The 19,775-nt window shown below is 36.0% G+C and overlaps 1 protein-coding gene across 1 annotated transcript in view; it reads left to right on the forward strand.

Annotated features, from left to right (window-relative positions):
* The window catches only part of col4a2 (collagen, type IV, alpha 2), a 143,664-nt gene that overhangs the window by 108,221 nt on the left and 15,668 nt on the right, over window positions 1-19,775 (forward strand). The window contains exons 8-31 of the mRNA XM_065292942.2: window positions 351-419; window positions 784-819; window positions 925-978; window positions 1,063-1,098; window positions 1,234-1,275; window positions 1,358-1,423; window positions 3,196-3,240; window positions 3,866-3,919; window positions 4,355-4,390; window positions 4,484-4,528; window positions 4,629-4,689; window positions 4,862-4,972; window positions 8,887-9,033; window positions 9,178-9,249; window positions 9,445-9,593; window positions 10,370-10,442; window positions 10,539-10,645; window positions 12,847-13,030; window positions 14,840-14,881; window positions 15,533-15,604; window positions 15,706-15,804; window positions 15,897-16,118; window positions 16,210-16,371; window positions 19,506-19,676. Coding sequence (XP_065149014.1) covers window positions 351-419; window positions 784-819; window positions 925-978; window positions 1,063-1,098; window positions 1,234-1,275; window positions 1,358-1,423; window positions 3,196-3,240; window positions 3,866-3,919; window positions 4,355-4,390; window positions 4,484-4,528; window positions 4,629-4,689; window positions 4,862-4,972; window positions 8,887-9,033; window positions 9,178-9,249; window positions 9,445-9,593; window positions 10,370-10,442; window positions 10,539-10,645; window positions 12,847-13,030; window positions 14,840-14,881; window positions 15,533-15,604; window positions 15,706-15,804; window positions 15,897-16,118; window positions 16,210-16,371; window positions 19,506-19,676 — 2,155 coding nt within the window. The remainder of the gene's footprint in view (window positions 1-350; window positions 420-783; window positions 820-924; window positions 979-1,062; window positions 1,099-1,233; window positions 1,276-1,357; window positions 1,424-3,195; window positions 3,241-3,865; window positions 3,920-4,354; window positions 4,391-4,483; window positions 4,529-4,628; window positions 4,690-4,861; window positions 4,973-8,886; window positions 9,034-9,177; window positions 9,250-9,444; window positions 9,594-10,369; window positions 10,443-10,538; window positions 10,646-12,846; window positions 13,031-14,839; window positions 14,882-15,532; window positions 15,605-15,705; window positions 15,805-15,896; window positions 16,119-16,209; window positions 16,372-19,505; window positions 19,677-19,775) is intronic.

Consider the following 19,775-nt stretch of genomic DNA (forward strand, 5'->3'; position numbering starts at 1 on the left):
ACAAAATTAATTAAATTATAATTGTAATTTTTTTGCTGTAAATATCGACTGTATTTATTTGTAATTTGTTTAAAACTGTCCGTTATGTTATAAAGTTTACTGTATAGTGTTTAAAGTTATCTTTGTACACCTAGGCTGTGAGAGTCACGCAAGTTCAATTCTTCAAATGTGACACAATTGACATTAAAACAGACTTGAACTTGACTTGAACTTGAATTACATAAACATATTAAAAAAAATATATAAAACCTGACCATTCTAAAACACAATAATTTTTGTCTCTATCTCTGTCTTTTGCTTTCTCTCTCTCTATTTCTCTTTCCTCTGTGTTTCTAATTTTATCTTTGAAGGGCCACCATGGTATAAAGGGAGAGAAGGGAGACCCCTTGGATGTTTGGGTCTATATGGAAAGATTCCGGGTATGATGGTCCTAAGAGAAACATGTCACAGGATAATATATTAATTTATTTTACTTAATGATAATCTTTCCCTCATCACCGGCTCATGTAGCCCTTGTTTGTATTTAGGATCATTGAATTTATTCACATAGACACACACTTTTTTAGTCTGGCTAGATCTGAGGCAGGGGAAGATTATGAGATTTTTGCATATAACTATTTTATCAGGAGTACAACCACACAATGATTTTTCTTGTAAACAGTTCAACATAATAGATATGTCATGTTTTTTATGTCACAAACATTAAGCTAGGAACAATGAAAAAGAGTTGTATTGTCAATTAGTAGGAAACTCAAAAATTTTTCTGTGTTTGTCATCTTACAGGGAGATAGAGGACCTAAAGGCTATACAGGAAATTATGTAAGTTTACTTTAAAATTATATTTAGTTTTTTGATCTTGTGATAATAATATATTAAAAAGCATCATGGAAGTGATCTACTACTCATCTAATTCCACTCTCACAGGGACCAGATGGAGACCAAGGTACACCAGGTCTACAAGGATTTCAAGGTCCTTCGGTAAGTTAGTCATACATGCAGTAAAATTGTACGTCTTTCTTTACTCCAAACCTGCCATCTTTACTTCAAATCGTATTTCTTTAGGGCCCTCCTGGGTTTGATGGCATTAAAGGACAAAAGGTAAAAAAAATTATATTGCAATTTATAAAGGATTTACATGAAATATACCAATGCAATATATGCCAAAAATGTAAAGTCTTGCAAGTCACCTTTTCTAGTTACAAAATACCATTAACATGTGTTATGTCTCTACAGGGTGAAAGTACTAGAAGATTAAAAGGAGTCAAAGGAGAACAGGTAATGTTTAACAATATATAGTCAAAAAGTATTATCTTTAGTATGCACTATAGGTTTACTATATAGTGTTTTTCATTTACAGGGTGATGTTGGAGAACCAGGCCTACCAGGACCTCATTCTCAAATCCGCCCACCTCCAGAATCTCACGTAAGAAATTCACAAAAAAATGTAAAGGCACAATATGTTGCTTTTCACAACAAAGGGTCGCTATTTCACAATAATACAATAACAATGGTGAAGCTAAATGAAGGTAATAAATAAATGTACGTTTGATCACATCATTTTATGTCTTTGCAGTGGCAGCTGGTGACTGCTCTTTCGAGGGGCGCAAATTCAAAATATATGTTTTCGGAGTGTCATGTGTGTTGCTCGTGTTTTCAAAAATATGTGTTTGTTGCATCATGTGAATCATGTGCATTACATGTTTTTTCAAAATAAGTAATACACTGTTTATGATAAAAGAGACGTTCACGTTCACAAAATACACGCAAGACACTCCCTTAACAGTAAACTCTGATTACTGGAAAACGCCAGCGTCTCTTTTATCATAAACCCTTTGGACGCATCTGCAGCAGACACTTATTTTGACAAGACACGTGATGCACATAGGATAACTCGACGCGCAGAACGCATATTTTGAAATTACGAACCACACACGACGGGCTGCATACATGTTGTGACGAACTTCGCATCGTGCGGCCTCGAAACTGTGTCATTGTAATGAATTAGCTGCAATGCACAACGACTGCGTGTTAGATGCTGTAACCACTCGTGTTGCCTTAGTTTCTATAATCGGAAACCAGTGATGGCGTGGATATTAAGTCACTATTGCAAAGGACAAGCCATTGTTTAAAATAGGATTTTTTTGCGATTTACAAATCCTTGGGAACTTTTGGGATAATGTAAGTACACAGTATATCACACTGTGCAAGTGTTTTTTAAATATTTTATTAAAAAAATCTTACATATTTTGGCTTTAATGTCAGTAGGTGTTATTTGAACAAAATACGCTTAATATCAATTAAAATACTCAAACTGACTGCACCGGCACTTTTGTATGAGAACAAATGAGGACCTCAGATGCAAAACCCTCTAAATGCCACCTCCGTCATAATTGAGGTAATGATATGAACCGAATGCTCCCGGCACATATTATATGTCCATCATATACTTTTGCTTCAAATTTGCTTAATCCCAGCCTCAAGCCATTCGGAAATACCGATTTTTGGGGAGAATCCATTAAGAGTCTAGTAAAAAAAATGCTTGAAAACTCTTCAAAACTTGAACTGAATTGAGCTGGAAGATGAGATCATTGTTTTCCAAAGAGCAGTTTTATAGCTGATTTAAAATCTGTTCATAATTGAATTTAAAAAGTGTTCAGCAGTTAATGTTTAACACAAACAGTGTTTATATTTGGTCTCCTATTAAGAAAGATCAAGGTCAGCTTTTAAAGTTTTAAAGATTTTAAAAGTTAAAGATGATATGTCAGTCTCACTATTACATACATACAATCACTTACGAAAATGAACCACGGTTTATTTATAGTAAATGTGTACTAATTTTTTTTCCGGGTGTTTGATTACCATTTGTAAAACCATAGTTTTCCACAAAACAACTGTTAAACTGGTTTCTGTAGGAAAACTATGGTTCATTTATGATAGCCATGATTTAACTACTACCATGTTTTTTGGTTTTGTTTGTAGGCTACTTAAATCATGGTTCATTTTCGTAAGCGGTAGTAAATGCTTAAAGCGTTTACATACTTGAAATTTATCAAACTTTACTAATTTACATTAGCATAAGGCCGACCAGTTTCACAAGTTTAAATCATTCAGTTTTTTATTACTATAAAGCTGCTTTGAAACTATCTGTATTTTATTAGGGGTTCATTCTGTGAATAAAATAAATTTCTTGTGCAGGGTCCAAAAGGCGATAAAGGTCTTCCAGGTGAAAAAGGATCTTTGGTAGGTGACATTTTAGCTTTTGGTATTAAGAATTTTTATTTTATTTTGTAATTTCCCTGACATCCAGAGGCGGATGCTTAAGTATTTTTACTTTCTACAGTAAAGTTAATTTTCAAGTATTTGTATTTTATCAGTGTTTTTTTTTTTTGGAAAACATACATCCCAAAGCATATTATCATCATTTTTACTCTACTACATTTCATAATTTCAAGTTTTTGGTTTATATTTAATATTTAAGTACATTAAACATTTAGTAATTTTTTACTTTTACTTAAGTAAAAAGTACTTTTTTACTTTTACTCAAAAAAATAAAGTACATATTTTTTATGTAATTAGGTATTACATCAATTTTAATATGCAATATAAAAGGAATACACAGTATTATTCTATGCTTTGAATGTCGTGAACATTTTTTAGTAAAGTAAATTTTTTCCCAAGACAAACACTCTATCCCTACTTTATGTATGTATGTTGAATTTCCAAAGACAAGGTGGAGATACTAAAATAAAAAGCTAAGAAGACCTGCTTTGCATATTTGCTGGACAAAACACATTTTTTAAGTAATTTGAACTAACACTTGAAAATAGAAATATGATATATAACCTCTTCTCTTTGATTGTTGCAGGAATATTATTTCACCAGAGGAGAGGAGGGTGTGTCAGGGTTTCCTGGGCCACGGGTATGAATACTTCAATTTGTTTTGTGCTTAAATGTGTAGGGAACGCAGTTATTTTGCTTTATATTGTACTGGCAGAAATTAAAGTAGTTTTGGACTGACACCTAATGGTGTAGTAGATGGAGCATGACGCAATGCAAAATACCAGATGTCAGTATTTGCAGTCAGCCATGAATGATTAAGTGAATGAATGCAATTACCAATGAGAGCTTTTTAACTTACATTAAACCGGTGGCATATAGCTGGTGACGTGTCATGTTAAATACAATTTTTAAGGCACTGGAGTCTTTATATCACATAAGTGTACATTAATTAATTTTTATAAGTAATATTTAAAACTACTTCATTGTGTCTTTTTGATTGTTTTTAAGGACAAATGCACATTTAAGTGCTACAATCTTTTTATGCACCCATAAATAACCTACATTTTATTTTTAGGGAACTCCAGGATCAAATGCCTGGCCAGGACCCAAGGTATATTGTTTTTATTCAATTTAAGAACAATGCACCGCATTTGTGTTTACATTATGCCTTACTTTTCTTTCTTTAATCTTTCCTTTCCTACAGGGTGATAAAGGACACCCAGGTTTCCCAGGAAATTCTGGCCGCAAGGTTATAAATCAAATGCATTCCTTTTTGATTAATACTATTTCTTGTTTGTCAAAATTCTGTTTGCATCACGAGCTGTTTCAAAACGTATATCTTTCAATAGGGGGATAGAGGTGAACCTGGAGAGTCGCTATACCCAGAAGGTCCATTTGATGAAGCCCTAGGTAACAACAATAATGCCGTGTAGTAAACGACACTAGATTTTTCCTGTTTAATATAATGTCTGTGTTTTGTTAGAGCAGTCCACTTTCAAATCCTCACTATCACTATATATCAAAACAATGTTTTTCTTACACTCCTCGTCTTTCTTTTTCACTCATTGTCTTGGGGATATAGTGGGTCCTCGAGGACCTGATGGAGAGCGTGGTCCAGTAGGAAATCAAGGTCCTAAAGGAGAAATAGGACAGCAAGGTCTACCTGGACCCCCTCCCTCTGATGGCCAATCAGGTATATAAGTGAGACCATTCCCAGCAAGCAATTTTGCGTCTAAACACAGAAGTGACGTCTAGGCTAAAACAAGGCTAAATTTGGGTTGTCAGTGAAATCTGATGGACATCTTATTACCATAGTCCAAGTATAGACTAGTCATTAAATACACCACTATTAAATAACTACATATGTCTAATAGACAACAATATAATGGCTAAATTATTCTTTTACTCCAACATAACAAGTTCTCATAAATGGCAATCATCCAAACAAACTAAATATAAAGCTTTTATTCACTCATTCCCTGCCAGACATTTTTTTTTTTTAATTTCCCCCTGTGTTTTTGGTGATTTTCACAAAAGTTTCACACAATGCCTTCCAGGAAAATTTTCTTCTATAAATTTATCATCACACAAACAATCTTCATTTTCATGGTGATCTTCAATCAAATCTTAAATATGGGAAGTATTTTTGAAACATTCCAAATTTTGAGCAAAAAGCTGAAATAATTGCATTTTTGTAAGAGATCAGATGCAGAACAAAGATCAAACATACACAGAGTTTACAATGTTGTAAAATTAGCTGATGCTTCAGTTTTTTATAAATTGGGTAAGTGCGCCCCCTAGTGCATAATAGCGGAAATATAGATTACCGTAAAAACCTAATAGATTAGCCTGATGACATGCTAAAATTAATTTTTCAACCAGTTCTAAAAAAACAAGATATATTGTACCAATCACCATTCAGCCTAAAAACAAAGATAAACTCTCTAATGTTTGCATGCACACTGACAGGGTCCCTGTGCAGTGCTTCTTTAGGAGATACACATTAGAATGAGCAAAAGTAACATTAATGGGCCGTTCACATTATAATGATAATGACAGTTGTTACTATAAAAATATGGTTTTATATGGTAATATACACTCAGCTAAAGGATTATTAGGAACACCTGTTTAATTTCTCATTAATTCAATTATCTAATCAACCAATCACATGGCAGTTGCGTCAATGCATTTAGCGGTGTGGTCCTGGTCAAGACAATCTCCTGAACTCCAAACTGAATGTCAGAATGGGAAAGAAGGGAGATTTAAGCAATTTTGAGTGTGGCATGGTTGTTGGTGCCAGACTGGCCAGTCTGAATATTTCACAATCTGCTCAGTTACTGGAATTTTCACACACAACCATTTCTAGGGTTTACAAAGAATGGTGTGAAAAGGGAAAAACATCCAGTATGCGGCAGTCCTTTTGGCAAAAATGCCTTGTTGATGCCAGAGGTCAGAGGAGAATGGGCCGACTGATTCAAGCTGATAGCAGAGCAACTTTGACTGAAATAACCACTCGTTACAACCGAGGTATGCAGCAAAGCATTTGTGAAGCCACAACACGCACAACCTTGAGGCAGATGGGCTACAACAGCAAAAGTCCCCATCGGGTACCACTCATTTCCAATACAAATATGAAAAAGAGGCTACAATTGGCACAAGCTCACTAAAATAGACAGTTGAAGACTGGAAAAATGTTGCCTGGTCTGATGAGTCTCGAATTCTGTTGAGACATTTAGATGGTAGAGTCAGAATTTGACATAAACAGAATGAGAACATTCACCTTGTTGAATCAATGCCACATAGAATTAAGGCAGTTCTGAAGGTGAAAGTGGGGTCAAACACAGCATTAGTATGGTGTTCCTAATAATCCTTTAGGTGAGTGTAGTTAACACTTCAACTATAACGATAAAGATACAAAGAACGCTATCATTGTGGGCAGGGTTTTTTCCCAACTGATGAACGATAAACCATTGACAGCCAATTAAATTTACTTGAACTTTAAGTGCACGTGCATTTAGAAAGACAGATGACTCACTGGAGAAGCTCATTCTGAGATCTATAACATAAAATTATCTCAGGTGTCCAGCCCTGATGCAGTTGCTGTAAAATTGACTGTAATGCGTTTTTATTCTACCTGCATACTATACTGACTACGCCAACAGGTCAGATAGGTTTACCTGTCTAGCACAGTCCGCTGGCATGGTCTTTGAGGTTCCTTTATCCAATTTTGCACAACTTTTTACATCTGAATAATACATTCCAATGCCAGTACTAGGCAGAAAGTATAATATGCTTCAGTGTTTACCAAACATTGACGTCCAAGTCATGACCTGCAAATTTTCCATCACTATCACTAACCCTATAAAACTATTTATTTCAGCAGATTAAAGGCCTCAAAATCAAGAATGAAAAATAGCTTTTTGCCTAGATTGCCCCCACAATCTGTCTCTGCATTTATATTGTGGCCCTGACTAACTCAGTCAGTATTGAGCATTTGAAGGTTATATTTAGAAATAACTTGAACTGTGTTTTCACAGAGTGAGTAATATCTGTCTGGCAAGGCTGACTTATCACTTTTCCCAGCCAGCGGTTTTTTTTAGATGCCAGTCTGCAACAGGATTTTTTATGATTTTAATACCTTCCTAGAAAGTGTCCTGCTTTAAATATATAAACATACATCAAATGAAAGAAAAGCTTTTAAACAAACAAAAAAATGTTTCATCATACCTTCATTTGATCTCTTTTTATCACCTCTTAAACATGGGTAGGTTTCTTTAAATATACCAAATTTTGTAGCTGAGATAATTCCATTTTAGTAAAAATACTTTTGATAGATATCAGATTCAGATCGATCCTCGGTTTGAACTGTTTGCCCCAAGGGAATACTTCCGGGTTTTATAAGTTGGCTAATAATGGAAATACGGATTGCCAGAAAAACTGGTCATAGGCAGGAAAAGCGTTTTCCTTTAATTGACAGTGAGGAAAGAGTTCATTATAACACAGCGAAAGCTGCTGTAACTAAAAAAATAACCAAGTACTAAGTTACACAAAAAGGGAGACTTGTTGTCTCTGACTTTAACTCGTGCTCTACACTGTTTTTTATTAAATTTAATTAGCAAAAGACATTAATTACAAAACTTGACAGTAACAATACAAATACAAAGTATGCTGGGGGATTTACAATAAAATTTTTAATTTTTTTTGTTATTTTTTCCGTTTGCTTTAAGGATAATCTTTTATAATCAATATACAGTTAAATTTTAGTTTTTTTGAAAATTTACATTTGTGAATATGAAATTTTGCTAACAGAAGAATCAGATTTATTATGTAAAAACTATAGTATGGTAGTCTCTTTAATTCTTCAAAACACCAAAAAGCACATGTTTCCAAAATAAAACAAAATTGACATTAATATTCTTAACAATAAAATCACAAACATTTTTCCAAAAGGATTTTACAAGTGGGCAGTACCAATATAAGTTAACCACAGTTTCTAAGCTGTTATTACAAAAAGTACAATTTATTGCTTTTACATTTTACAAGAAAATGTTTTGCTGGGTACATCCACCTGCTCTACACTGTTCCCAGCTAAAATTTCACAGTTTCTACACATGAAAACAAATTAAAAAACACATGATAACAAATAACACATGATAATTAAATAATCAACACAGGTCAAAACAAAAACACAGATTACAAGAGCAAGTGGAAAATATTCGACTCAGGTGAAAAATTCACATGACATGAAGTAATCTAGAGTGAGAAACGTGATTTGCGCTCACCCTTTGAAAATCACACACCAAATGCAAAGCATCGCGTTCTCGCTCTAGATTACTCGTGGGATTTAACGTTGTGTCATGCTAATTTTTCCCTTGAGTTGAATATTTTCAATGTACATGTTTGAGGAAAATGGCCTGTGCTTTTGCGGCAAATGCACCGCCAATTTGCATAATTCGCATTACCCCGCACAAGTTTGCGTCTATTTGCGTCTTTGCATGGACTTTGTATGTAATCTATCTAAGAATGGTCAAACTATTTTTTTAATACTTTATGTTCGTCACAAAGGAGGCATTGCTGAAACTAAATGCCATCACTGTTTATCCATAGAGGTTTTATGGGGCCCAGGGGGACCAAAAGGACAGAAGGGATTCAAGGGTGAAGCTGGAGAAACTGGGAATCCTGCCACTGAACCTGGACCTAAAGGCTTTGGTGGGCAGCCAGGACCCATTGGACCACCGGGACCCAAGGGGTCATGTAAGTGTAATAACTACACTCATGTGCTCTATTGTCAAAATACTACAGTATGCTATCAAAAATACTTCATCTGCTCAATTAGATAGGATCTGTACATGCCTGGGGAGTTAATCACTTAATCACTCTTTATGTGCTTTGATTCAGTGCCAGAATCTTTCAAAGGGGCAAAAGGACAACGCGGACGTCCGGGAAGTGCAGGGAAAAAGGGACCGAAGGGTACGATCATCTTGCTGGTTTTGATCACAGTGCTGGTTACGGCTGGGAATAGTTGCAAGGCTATTTCAGCGATTTCATTATCATATTGATTTTAGGCCAAAATAGATACTTCCCTGGGAACATATTGTGCTTCATTTTTTATGTGTTTGTGGTGACATTTGACAGACTTGCTTTTTGTTTGAATTATTTGATCAGGTGACCATGGTGCATGTGAATGCGGTTCACAAGCCATGCCTGGACCTCCGGGCCCTCCTGGTGATATTGGTGATTTTGGCATGGTGGGCGAGTGGGGTCAACAAGGGGACCAGGGAGATGTTGGACCCAGAGGCAAAAATGGTGTAGATGTAAGTAGATACATGCCATATGCCACCATCTTTGAGCCTTCTTGATGCACATGTGATCTAAATAAAAATGTAAACGAATGCCATGTAAATTTTTAAAAAGGTCATATAATGACTTTTTTATTTTTTGTGATAAAAGAAGGTACATTGTAAGAAAAAAATTGTCAAAATATGTCCTTGGGGCAGTACCCTTTAAAAATGTCCAGGTACAGATTTGGTACCAGCATGTACCTTTGAGATACTAATATGTATCTTTGAGGTTCTTATAATCTCTCTTTGGTACCGATATACCTCTGAGGTACTAATATGAACTCTTTGCAAAGCTGTACTGTTTGAAAGTGTACAGCCCCAGTGACAAATGGGCTACATATTTTGACATTTTTTTCTGACAGTGTATTACAAAAACTTTCACAGCTCAAAACCTTCTCTTCAGTCTAAGACTGAAGTTCCTTTTGAACTTTCACAACGTTATGACATGCATATGAATTGCTCAACATATGACTGCCCATGAGTTGATGAGGTAATTTGGGTAATATTGTGTATTCTACAATAATGTACTCTATGTATTTCATAATTCTTTTTTGTTTGTCTGATTTGCTTCTTGCTTACATAAATTCTTCCCCTTTTACACTTGATCTTTCTTCTATATATTAGAAGCAATGTAATACATTGACAAGCCAAGCCACCCAACAACTGCTAAGCCAAATACAAGGAAATACAAGGACATTTTAAATCATGTATTATTAAACATTGCCTATATGTTTTCCCATGTGTTATAGGGTCGTCCTGGTGCTCAAGGATTACCTGGACCCAAGGGAAGAAAAGGAGAATTGCTTGTAGTTAAAGAGAAAGGTTTAGTAGTTTTTCTTTTTCATGCAATAAATTATAATCAAAATCATACATAACACACAGAAGTTTTAGTTTTTGGCATGTACTTGTGAATTTTAGGATTACCCGGTGACCCTGGGGACCAAGGTCTCACTGGTCACCCAGGAGAGCCTGGCAGAACTGGATATGATGGACAAGATGGAGAACCTGGTATTCGAGGACTTCAAGTGAGTCTTGTTAAACATACCACTTGTCAAAAAGCAACAACTGTATTGTTCAGTGTACCATCATGGCCAAGCTCGGATTGTCCAATCGGGAGCACCAGGAGAATTCCCGGTGGGACGGTCAGTTTTTTTAAACGATAGGGCCGATGTTGTCATGCCACCGAGTTGAAGGTTGCTGTCCGGCTTCTTGCACTCACAGCAGTCCTATTCACATAATTTGCGGGTGGGAGATGTCCCCACCGCTATATGTCCAAGTTGATTGTGTCCCGACCACTTATTGGAAGAATTTTTCCATTAGGGTCCATTTATATCTATAATGCGCGTAAAACGAGTTTTGTTTCAGACGCGTCGAGTGCACTTGATCCGCGTCTACATTTAAAATAAACTTGAGCTCGACTTGATGCAAACGGCCTCTAAAGGAATAGGATCTGCAATTGTTTAGAATCTAAGTCATAGATGATACAATGATTATCTATGAATCATCAGATAGAATGGATGCAAAACGATTAATCGCGATTAATCTATAGCAGATTAAAAGTTTTTGTTTACATCATATGTGTGTGAACTGTGTAAAATAATTATGTATTTATTACAAATATGCACACATGCATGTATAATTTTAAGAGATTTTTTTTTTTTTTTAATGTATTAATAGGGGTGTAACGGTACGCAAAAAAAAAAAAAAAAAACCGGTTCAGTGAGTACCTCGGTTTTGAAGCCACGGTTCGGTTCATTTTCGGTACAGTCAGGGGAAATATGCAAACATTAAACTGCAGGTTGTTTATTAAGGTAAACTTTTTTTTTACAATTTGTTTACACTTTTTATTAAAATATAATAAATAAAATATATATAAAATAAAAAAGAATAATAAATAAAATACTGCTGCAAAGTTCTCCACTTAATATCATACTTTTTTACATTATTTTATAACAATAGGTAAATCTTTTCTGAACCTTCTCTTGAACTTTTTCTACTAAAACTTTGCAATAAACTAACAATTTTAATTCCTGAATACATTTATGAACTATTATGAACAAAACAGTGTGTTGACATGCGTTAAACACGCGCTTTTAGACGCGACACATAAACGTTTACATCAATAATCAAACAAATGTACAACTAAGTAAATAAAAATCTTTATGCGGGCCCGAATTATGTTATATGTTTGACAGAAGACTTGCGCTGAACGTGGAGACTTCTGCCACTTAATATGATCATGCAAAAGATTGCATTCAGTGCACATGTGCACCTTGCCGAAAGCCCTGTACCGAAACAGTCCGGTATGAATACACGTACCGTTACACCCCTATATATTAAGCATTTATATTTATATATAATATAAATTATACATAAATATATAAATGTATATACACATGTAAACATTTCTTAATGTTAAATATAAACATGCATGTGTGTGCATTTATCTATACAAAGTTATTATACACAGTTCACACACAGATATGATGTAAACAAAAACTTTTATTCTGCTATAGATTAATCACGATTAATTATTATGCATCCCTAACAGATAGTTTATTGCAAGAGTAACAAAAATGTATTTGATGCAAAACTCATTTTAGTTTATTGGAGAAAAGAGTAAGTTTTATACGAATATGGTGTTTTCTCAAGTAAAACAAAATTTTGAAAGTCATGTTTCATTATATATTTGGTTTTTGTGACAGAAAGTAGGCCTACCTTACGTTATTTTGCAATATACCTGATCTAAGATTTTAAGGATTTTAATTATTCCATCTATTTCGACTGCATTAATCTTGCTTGTGTATTGTATTTCATGGGTTTCCAAACTTTTTCAACCTGACAGGTAACTGTACTGCACGATAAAGGCAAAAAACATAAAAAATAAATAAATAGTTTAGGCTACTGTTTAGGCACTGAATTAAAAATTATATATTTGAAAAATACAATAAATTGCAAGGCTGTATATATAAATTGCAAGACTTATACAGCCCATTGAGGACTTAATGATATTATTTTTATATTGTCAGTCGTGAACTAAAGTAGGCATTAAACTCCAGGGCTGAAAATGAGTCCCACTCTGGCCCTGATCATGGGGATTTAGGATTATTCGGTTTATGGTTTTATTGTCAGTTTCTAGGCTGGCGCATGGAACTATGCAGTCACTCCATTTCAGTTGCTAGCCAAACGCTAACTCATTGATTTCTACATATTTATATTCATTCAGGGAGAAGGTCCAGTAGGTGAGCCTGGAGAGAAGGGCAACCCAGGTCAGCCAGGTTTTCCAGGTGCGAAAGGCCTAATAGGAGAACCTGGTCAAGTTCTTGGAGCACTTAAAGGTGTAAAAGGCCCTCCTGGAGATGAAGGAAGAATTGGCTTTGATGGAAAACCAGGATTGCCTGGTGCATCAGGTGTGAAAAAATCCCTTTCACTCTTTCTAACATTCTGCAGTCTCTGAGTGCATTAACTTCATTCAGGGTACCCGCGGAGTCTTAAAAGTCTTGAAAAAGTATTGAATTTCATTTTCCCATATTAAGGCCTTAAAAGGAATTGAATTTCACCTCAAAGTCTTGAATTTTTCACGGAGGTCTTAATTTTTCAAATGATCAATAGATTTATATGCTGTTAATTTAGACACAAAACTCGCGTGCATGAAAACCACGCGTGAGCGATAGATACGAGCGCAGAACACTATCCATGTTCGGAAAAGCATCTTAGCAAGTGCGCAGGACACTATTCGCACGCGGGAAATCATTCTCGCGTGTTCACAGAACATTATGCGCGCGCAGAAAAACGTCCTCCCGAGAGCGCACCTCTGTTCAAAGCGCACAAACACAGTCACGCGAGCAAAGTAAAAGGTTAAGTAAAAAGGCTGGGATGATAAAGTAAAGGCTGGGATGATAAAGTTAATGCGGGGATGATAAAGTAAAGGCTGGAATGATAAAGTAAAGGCTGGGATGAGCGCTCGCTCGACTTTCTCTATGCGGTCGCAGCTGCACCAGACGCACTTGCTCGATCAAGATGACTTGGGACTGTGGGGGCGGGACAATGACGGGTGTCCAAGCACCTGTGATCGGTTGTTTGATTTAATCAGTGACACACACAATCTTCTGATCCACAATGTCTCTAGTAAATCTAGGTAGAGAAGACACGTTTTAATATAATCATTATGTCGAGAAGGTAATTTATGTTAAACAATAGTCTTGTGTGATCCATGCAATAATAAGCCGCAAACAATAACGCAAATGAAAAGCTATTATATATTTTGTTTACTGTTTAATTAGATAATATCATCTTGCAATATATACTAATAGGCTACATATTTACACTAAGTTAGCATTAGAAAACTTTAGAATGGTCCTGTATAAAGATTTACAGAAAAGATTAACAGAAATATCTATATATGACCTTGTGTCCAGTTTTTTGTTTGGTGCAGTGAACAGATCTCTTGTCTTTTTAGGGTCGAAATAGCATTACATTTTAATTTGTTGTTGTGTTTGAGGGGTTTTTGTTTCATTTGCCATGATATGGTTAATTTTGTTTGTCAGTATTGTTCTGGTTTAGAGCATAACTGATTAGTGTTATTATATGTTGTTATTATCTTAACTATATTAAACACCAAAAAAAATGTATACCTTAAAATTGGTGTTATTGTTTGGTTTGCAGCTTATTTCATGGATCAAACAAGGCTATTGTTTTAACATAAATTACCTTCTCCGACATAATGGTCATATCAAAACGTGGTGGGCTGCACAAGATAAAGAGGAGGGCCGCATGTGGCCCCTGGCCCTCCAGTTGCCCATCCCTGATTTAGGGATTTTCAAATTTACAATAAATGTTCATTTAAATCTATTAAATCTATTTGATTGTTGGTTTTGATTGTTGGGTAAAGATAAGGGTTAGGCCATTTGGGCCTTGGACTCAGCCTTTCAGAGGCATGTTGTCATGAATGTTCAAACACTTGTAAATAGTAATTATTTGAGGTATATTACGTTATTTAAAATGATTTATTCTACCCGAATGGGTGCGATGTAGGTATTAAATTTCATTTGAAGTGGTATTAAAAAGGTCTTAAAAAGCCTTGAATTTAGGTTTGATAATCCTGGGGGTACCCTGTTCATTATCCCAGTACTGATAATGAAAAACCTTTGAGACAATTTCTAGTATTCTGGTATTGTCTTGTTAGCCATTAATATATCTGTTATACATGTGTCTTACAGGAGACTGTAGTTCAAGAGATGGTGAGCAGTGGGATATTGCAGGTAATGTGTTGGTGAACCATCTATCTCCTGTATTATTGCTTTATCACGTAACAGTCAACCCAACATTTAGGGTCCTCAATAACAATCATTTATTTACCTGTTCATTTGTTTAATTTAAAAAAAAACATTTAACTCATTATTTCATAATATATCTGCAAATATTGTTCAGATGACATTTTCTCAGTGTTTGTTCTGACCAATCCAACATGGAAGCGACTTAAAGGAAAACACCACCCTTTTTAAATTTTTTACTATGTTCTTCCCTCAATTTAGACGAATTAATACATACCTATCATTGTACAACGCATCCATTTATCCTAGCACCATTCATTCCTTAGGATCCAAACAGGGATGAATTTAGAAGCCACCAAACACTTTCATGTTTTCCCTATTTAAAGACTGTAACATAAGTAGTTACACGAGTAAGTATGGTGGCACAAAATAAAACATGGCGATTTTCTAAGCGGATAAAAATGAGAACTATATTGTATGGCGGAAGAACACTTAGTTTGCAGCACTTGGACCTCGGGTGCAGTAACATCATGTTACTGCACCCGAGGTTGAAGTGCTGCAAACTAAGTGCTCTTTTGCCATAGACCTATGCAAATAGTAATATTTTAATGATATAATAATTGTCTTTGGTATTGTTAGATTGTATTGGAGATGCTGGGCCACCTGGAGAAAGAGGGCCTCCTGGTCTTCCAGGATTGGATGGACTTTCTGGTAATTGGTTGTATTATTTTAACATATTTCACATACAAAACCTTTAGTTATTCTTGACTTGATCTGTTTACGTTCTGTTTGTCCACATATGTTTGTTTTAGGAGTACCAGGTTTAAAAGGGATTAAAGGTCTTTCTGGAGAACATGGAGTCAAAGGAGAGACAGGTGAACCAGGAAAAGGAGGCCCTCCTGGACTAATGGGTAAATGCTGATTGCTCTCATATTTACGCTAAACTGTATCTGTCTATTAGCCTCCATTTTTCATCTTTGACAATCTGATTTTGCCCACTCAGGTTTTATAGGACCTCGTGGTGATTTAGGATACCCAGGGCTTAAAGGTAGAGAAGGAAATCCAGGCGTCCGTGGTACAGACGGTTCTAGTGGTGCTCCTGGTGAAAAGGGTGAACATGGTGAAGTTTTAGGAGCTTCTGCTGGAGCTCCTGGAGAACCAGGACTGCCAGGACAGAGGGGTGATTTTGGTTTACCCGGAGATCCAGGCCCAAAAGGACACTCGGGTGAGATCATGCATCATTTTTACAGTATAAATGCCGCTTCTGTTCAGTTCAGTTGTTTTTGAGATTTACTAAAGCATGCACTGATATGCAGGTATGGAGGGAATGCCAGGTATCATCGGCATCAAGGGTGAAACTGGCCCTTCAGGTCTTCCTGGAGAGATAGGAGCACCTGGACCCGCAGGGCTATTTGGATATCCGGGGCATGCCGGTGAAAGTGGACCTCCTGGACCACCTGGAAACGTTGGACCGCCAGGTAACAAAACTGGTGCTTTAAACCAAGAGTTAAATACATGAGAAAATATCAGTTCTTCTTCGATACAGAGTCTTTGACAGAAATAAAGGCATATATTAAAGGCAGGGTGCGTGATTTTAGAAAAACGCTTTGGAAAAGGGAGTCGGGCTGACTACCAGAAAACACTTGTATCCGATCAGCAGTAAGGGGCGTGTCTACTAACCAGAGGTGTCAAGTAACGAAGTACAAATACTTCGTTACCTTACTTAAGTAGATATTTTGGGTATCTATACTTTACTGGAGTAATTATTTTTCAGACGACTTTTTACTTCTACTCCTTACATTTTCACGAAATTATCTGTACTTTCTACTCCTTACGTTTTAAAAATCGCCTCGTTACTTCTATTATTTCGGCTTGTTTTCTTTTTTTTACATTCCGGCTTGTCATCGTTAAAAAAACCTATCTTGATAAATTGCATCATCCAGATGAATGCGATTGTGGTTGGATGAGAAGTATAAACATACACCATTCCGACACCGTATTGGTTTGTACACAATCCTCGCCCCCAGCTGACTGCAGATGATCAAACGATCAATCGATGCTGCTGCACAGAGAAACATAAAAGAACCGCGAGAGCGATTAGAAAGCATGCGGAGCAGTTTGCTCTCGCGATGCTTTGATATCATCCGCCATCCGTTTGTACAGTAACAGAACGCGGCATTCTGTCTTCAAATGGAAAAGTACGAAATAAAACCCGCGCATCACTTTCAGGTCAGTTCACATTCACAAGCCTGTGTAAATATATAGCTGGCTGCTGACACCAATCCATCTGTGTGATTTAAATAGTGTAACAATACCAATTTATATCAGGTAACTTCAGTTGTTCAACTTAAATGACATTGTGCTGCGTTGCGTTTTGAAGCATGGCAAATATATCTATGCTAAAGACATCTGTTGTTTTGTATATGCTAATAACTGCCCTAAATTTTATTTGCATTAAAAAACCTACTTAGCTGAATGCTTGAGTGTAAAATCAATCAAACATATAACCATACATACAAACTTTTGCTTTTGTTAATAGACATCAGCTGTTTCCTTAAACCTGATTTTTAATATACTTACAAGAAAGACATTTAGTAATTCTCCAAAATTGCTTGGATTTATACTGACTAAAGTAAAGTATACTAAAGTCCATTAGCTACACAAGTACAGATACAGGAATATAGGCTATAATTGTAGTTTGTGTTGCTGTCAAAATACAATTATAAATGATAACAATAGCATATTTCTATTCTCACACATAATACTATAGTTGTGTGTGATTTTGTTGTTTTTTAACTAAAGAGGGCACCACTGTAAAAGTTTTGCCAGCAGCGGCGCTGCTCTGAAGTTTGACTTTTTGCACCATTACAATATTTATAGGCAACTAGTCATCATATCTTCTTCTCTATGGAACACATGTTAATGCTCAGTAGTACACATATATGGTTCTTTTATGCAGTGGTTATCAAACCTTTTATTTTTTCGCCTCCCTTGTGTACAGTGGATTCCTTCACGACCCCCCAAAAATGTATGACATAAACATTCTAAAACTTACAATTTGAATTAAACAAAACATATTAAATTATACAATGTATTGCTTTTGTTTAGTAGCCTTATTTTTCTGAGGTTTAATTACACAGAATTTATAATAAAGTAATATATTTCAAAAAATATTATAAAACTGGGGCCCCTGGCACCATCTCACGGCCCCCAGTTTGAGAAACACTGCTTTAATGTGTTTGTTTGCATTGTATTAAAATGCGTTCATTTTTAATGGGCATATACCGTATGTGGTTGAAACAGATAGCGCAGGGGTAGGCAACATGGAGTGCCGATGTCCTGCAGTGTTTAGCTCCAGGTCTAAACAAGCAGACCTGAACAAACTAATAAAGGTTTATAAAGTCACCTGAAACTACAGGTAGCCAAGGTTTTATAAGGGTTGGAGCAAAAATCTGTAGGACATCGGCACTCCAGGACTGATGTTGACCCCTGGCCCTAGTGCATCCCAAATTTTTTAACATTAACATTTTTAATATAACACTATAGTCATTATGGCCTTTACAAACATGTTTTAGAGCAGATAGGGTAGTGCACAAAAGGCCCCTGTGGCGCGGCCTAGGCTTTTTTCCGTAATAAAATGTTTTTCTTACATTACTTTTACTTTTATACTTTAAGTAGTTTTGAAACCAGTACTTTTTCACTTTTACTTGAGTAAAAAGCTTGAGTTGATACTTCAACTTCTACAAAAGTCTTTTTAAACCCTAGTATCTATACTTCTACTTGAGTAATGAATATTAATACTTTTGACACCACTGCTACTAACCGACATCGTCGTCTGGGGTATGTTTCTTTAAAGGGGACAGAGAATGAAAAAACATTTTTAATTTGTCTTTGTTGAATAATGGTAGTCTACCGGCATTCACGAACATACAAAAAGTTCTAGACATGCTAAACATCTCAGTCTCATAGAAATTCCTCTTTTAGAAATGTCAGCCAGAAAACCGCCCAATCTGAAAAACTGATGCTTATGACATCACAGGCATCTAACTGTCCCTCCACTTTAAAATAATTGGCTACATTTTTAGAGTGGCAGCAAAGTCAGCCAATCAGTAATGAGATTGCAAGTTAAGCCAGTAGGGGGAGCCAAATAGGTGCAAAACCACTTGTTTAAAATCCCCCACCCTAATAGAGCTATCTGAGAGAGGTTTTTAGGAAGCTTTTAAGGCATTACAGACCAAAAAACAAAAAAAAAACAAGGATAAATACCCCATTCAATCATTCTATGTCACCTTTAACAAAAATAGTTCCATAAGAAACCAAAGCATTTTGTGAATGAACTGAACAAAAAAAGTTTACTTTTACTTCAATCCGTCTCCCAACCCAAAGGCTGAAATAATGATTGTTAGACTTCTCATTGTCATCTTAAAGATGAAAAAGATCCTTTGAGGGAAATCAGGAGTTCTCACACAAGTGACATCACAAACTTCATTAACATAATTTGAATGCTATGCATGTTATCATGGCTATTACACATACATTTCAATTCTTTGTTTGATATCACTTGTGACCCTCAAATTTAAAAACTATTTCATTTCTTAATGTATCTCTGCAGGTCTGCGTGGAGCAAGCGGAGATCAGGGTGACCCCGGTCTTCCTGGGGCCAGGGGATTTAAGGGAATGCCTGGAGACCCTGGGAATCCTGGTGTGACGGGAAACATTGGCCAACCGGGAGATCCGGGGCAAGAGGGCCCCCCTGGTTTTCATGGACCCCCAGGGGTCAGAGGTTAATATTTTATTTTTGAAGGTCACTGCAGGTGAAGCTACTCTTTCCAGAGTAATGTCCCAAGGATCTTTCTAAAGGCTTTTAGTGAAGCGTATTAGT

This window comes from Paramisgurnus dabryanus, chromosome 15, assembly GCF_030506205.2.
Source record: "Paramisgurnus dabryanus chromosome 15, PD_genome_1.1, whole genome shotgun sequence".
NCBI classification, from domain to species: Eukaryota; Metazoa; Chordata; class Actinopteri; order Cypriniformes; family Cobitidae; genus Paramisgurnus; species Paramisgurnus dabryanus.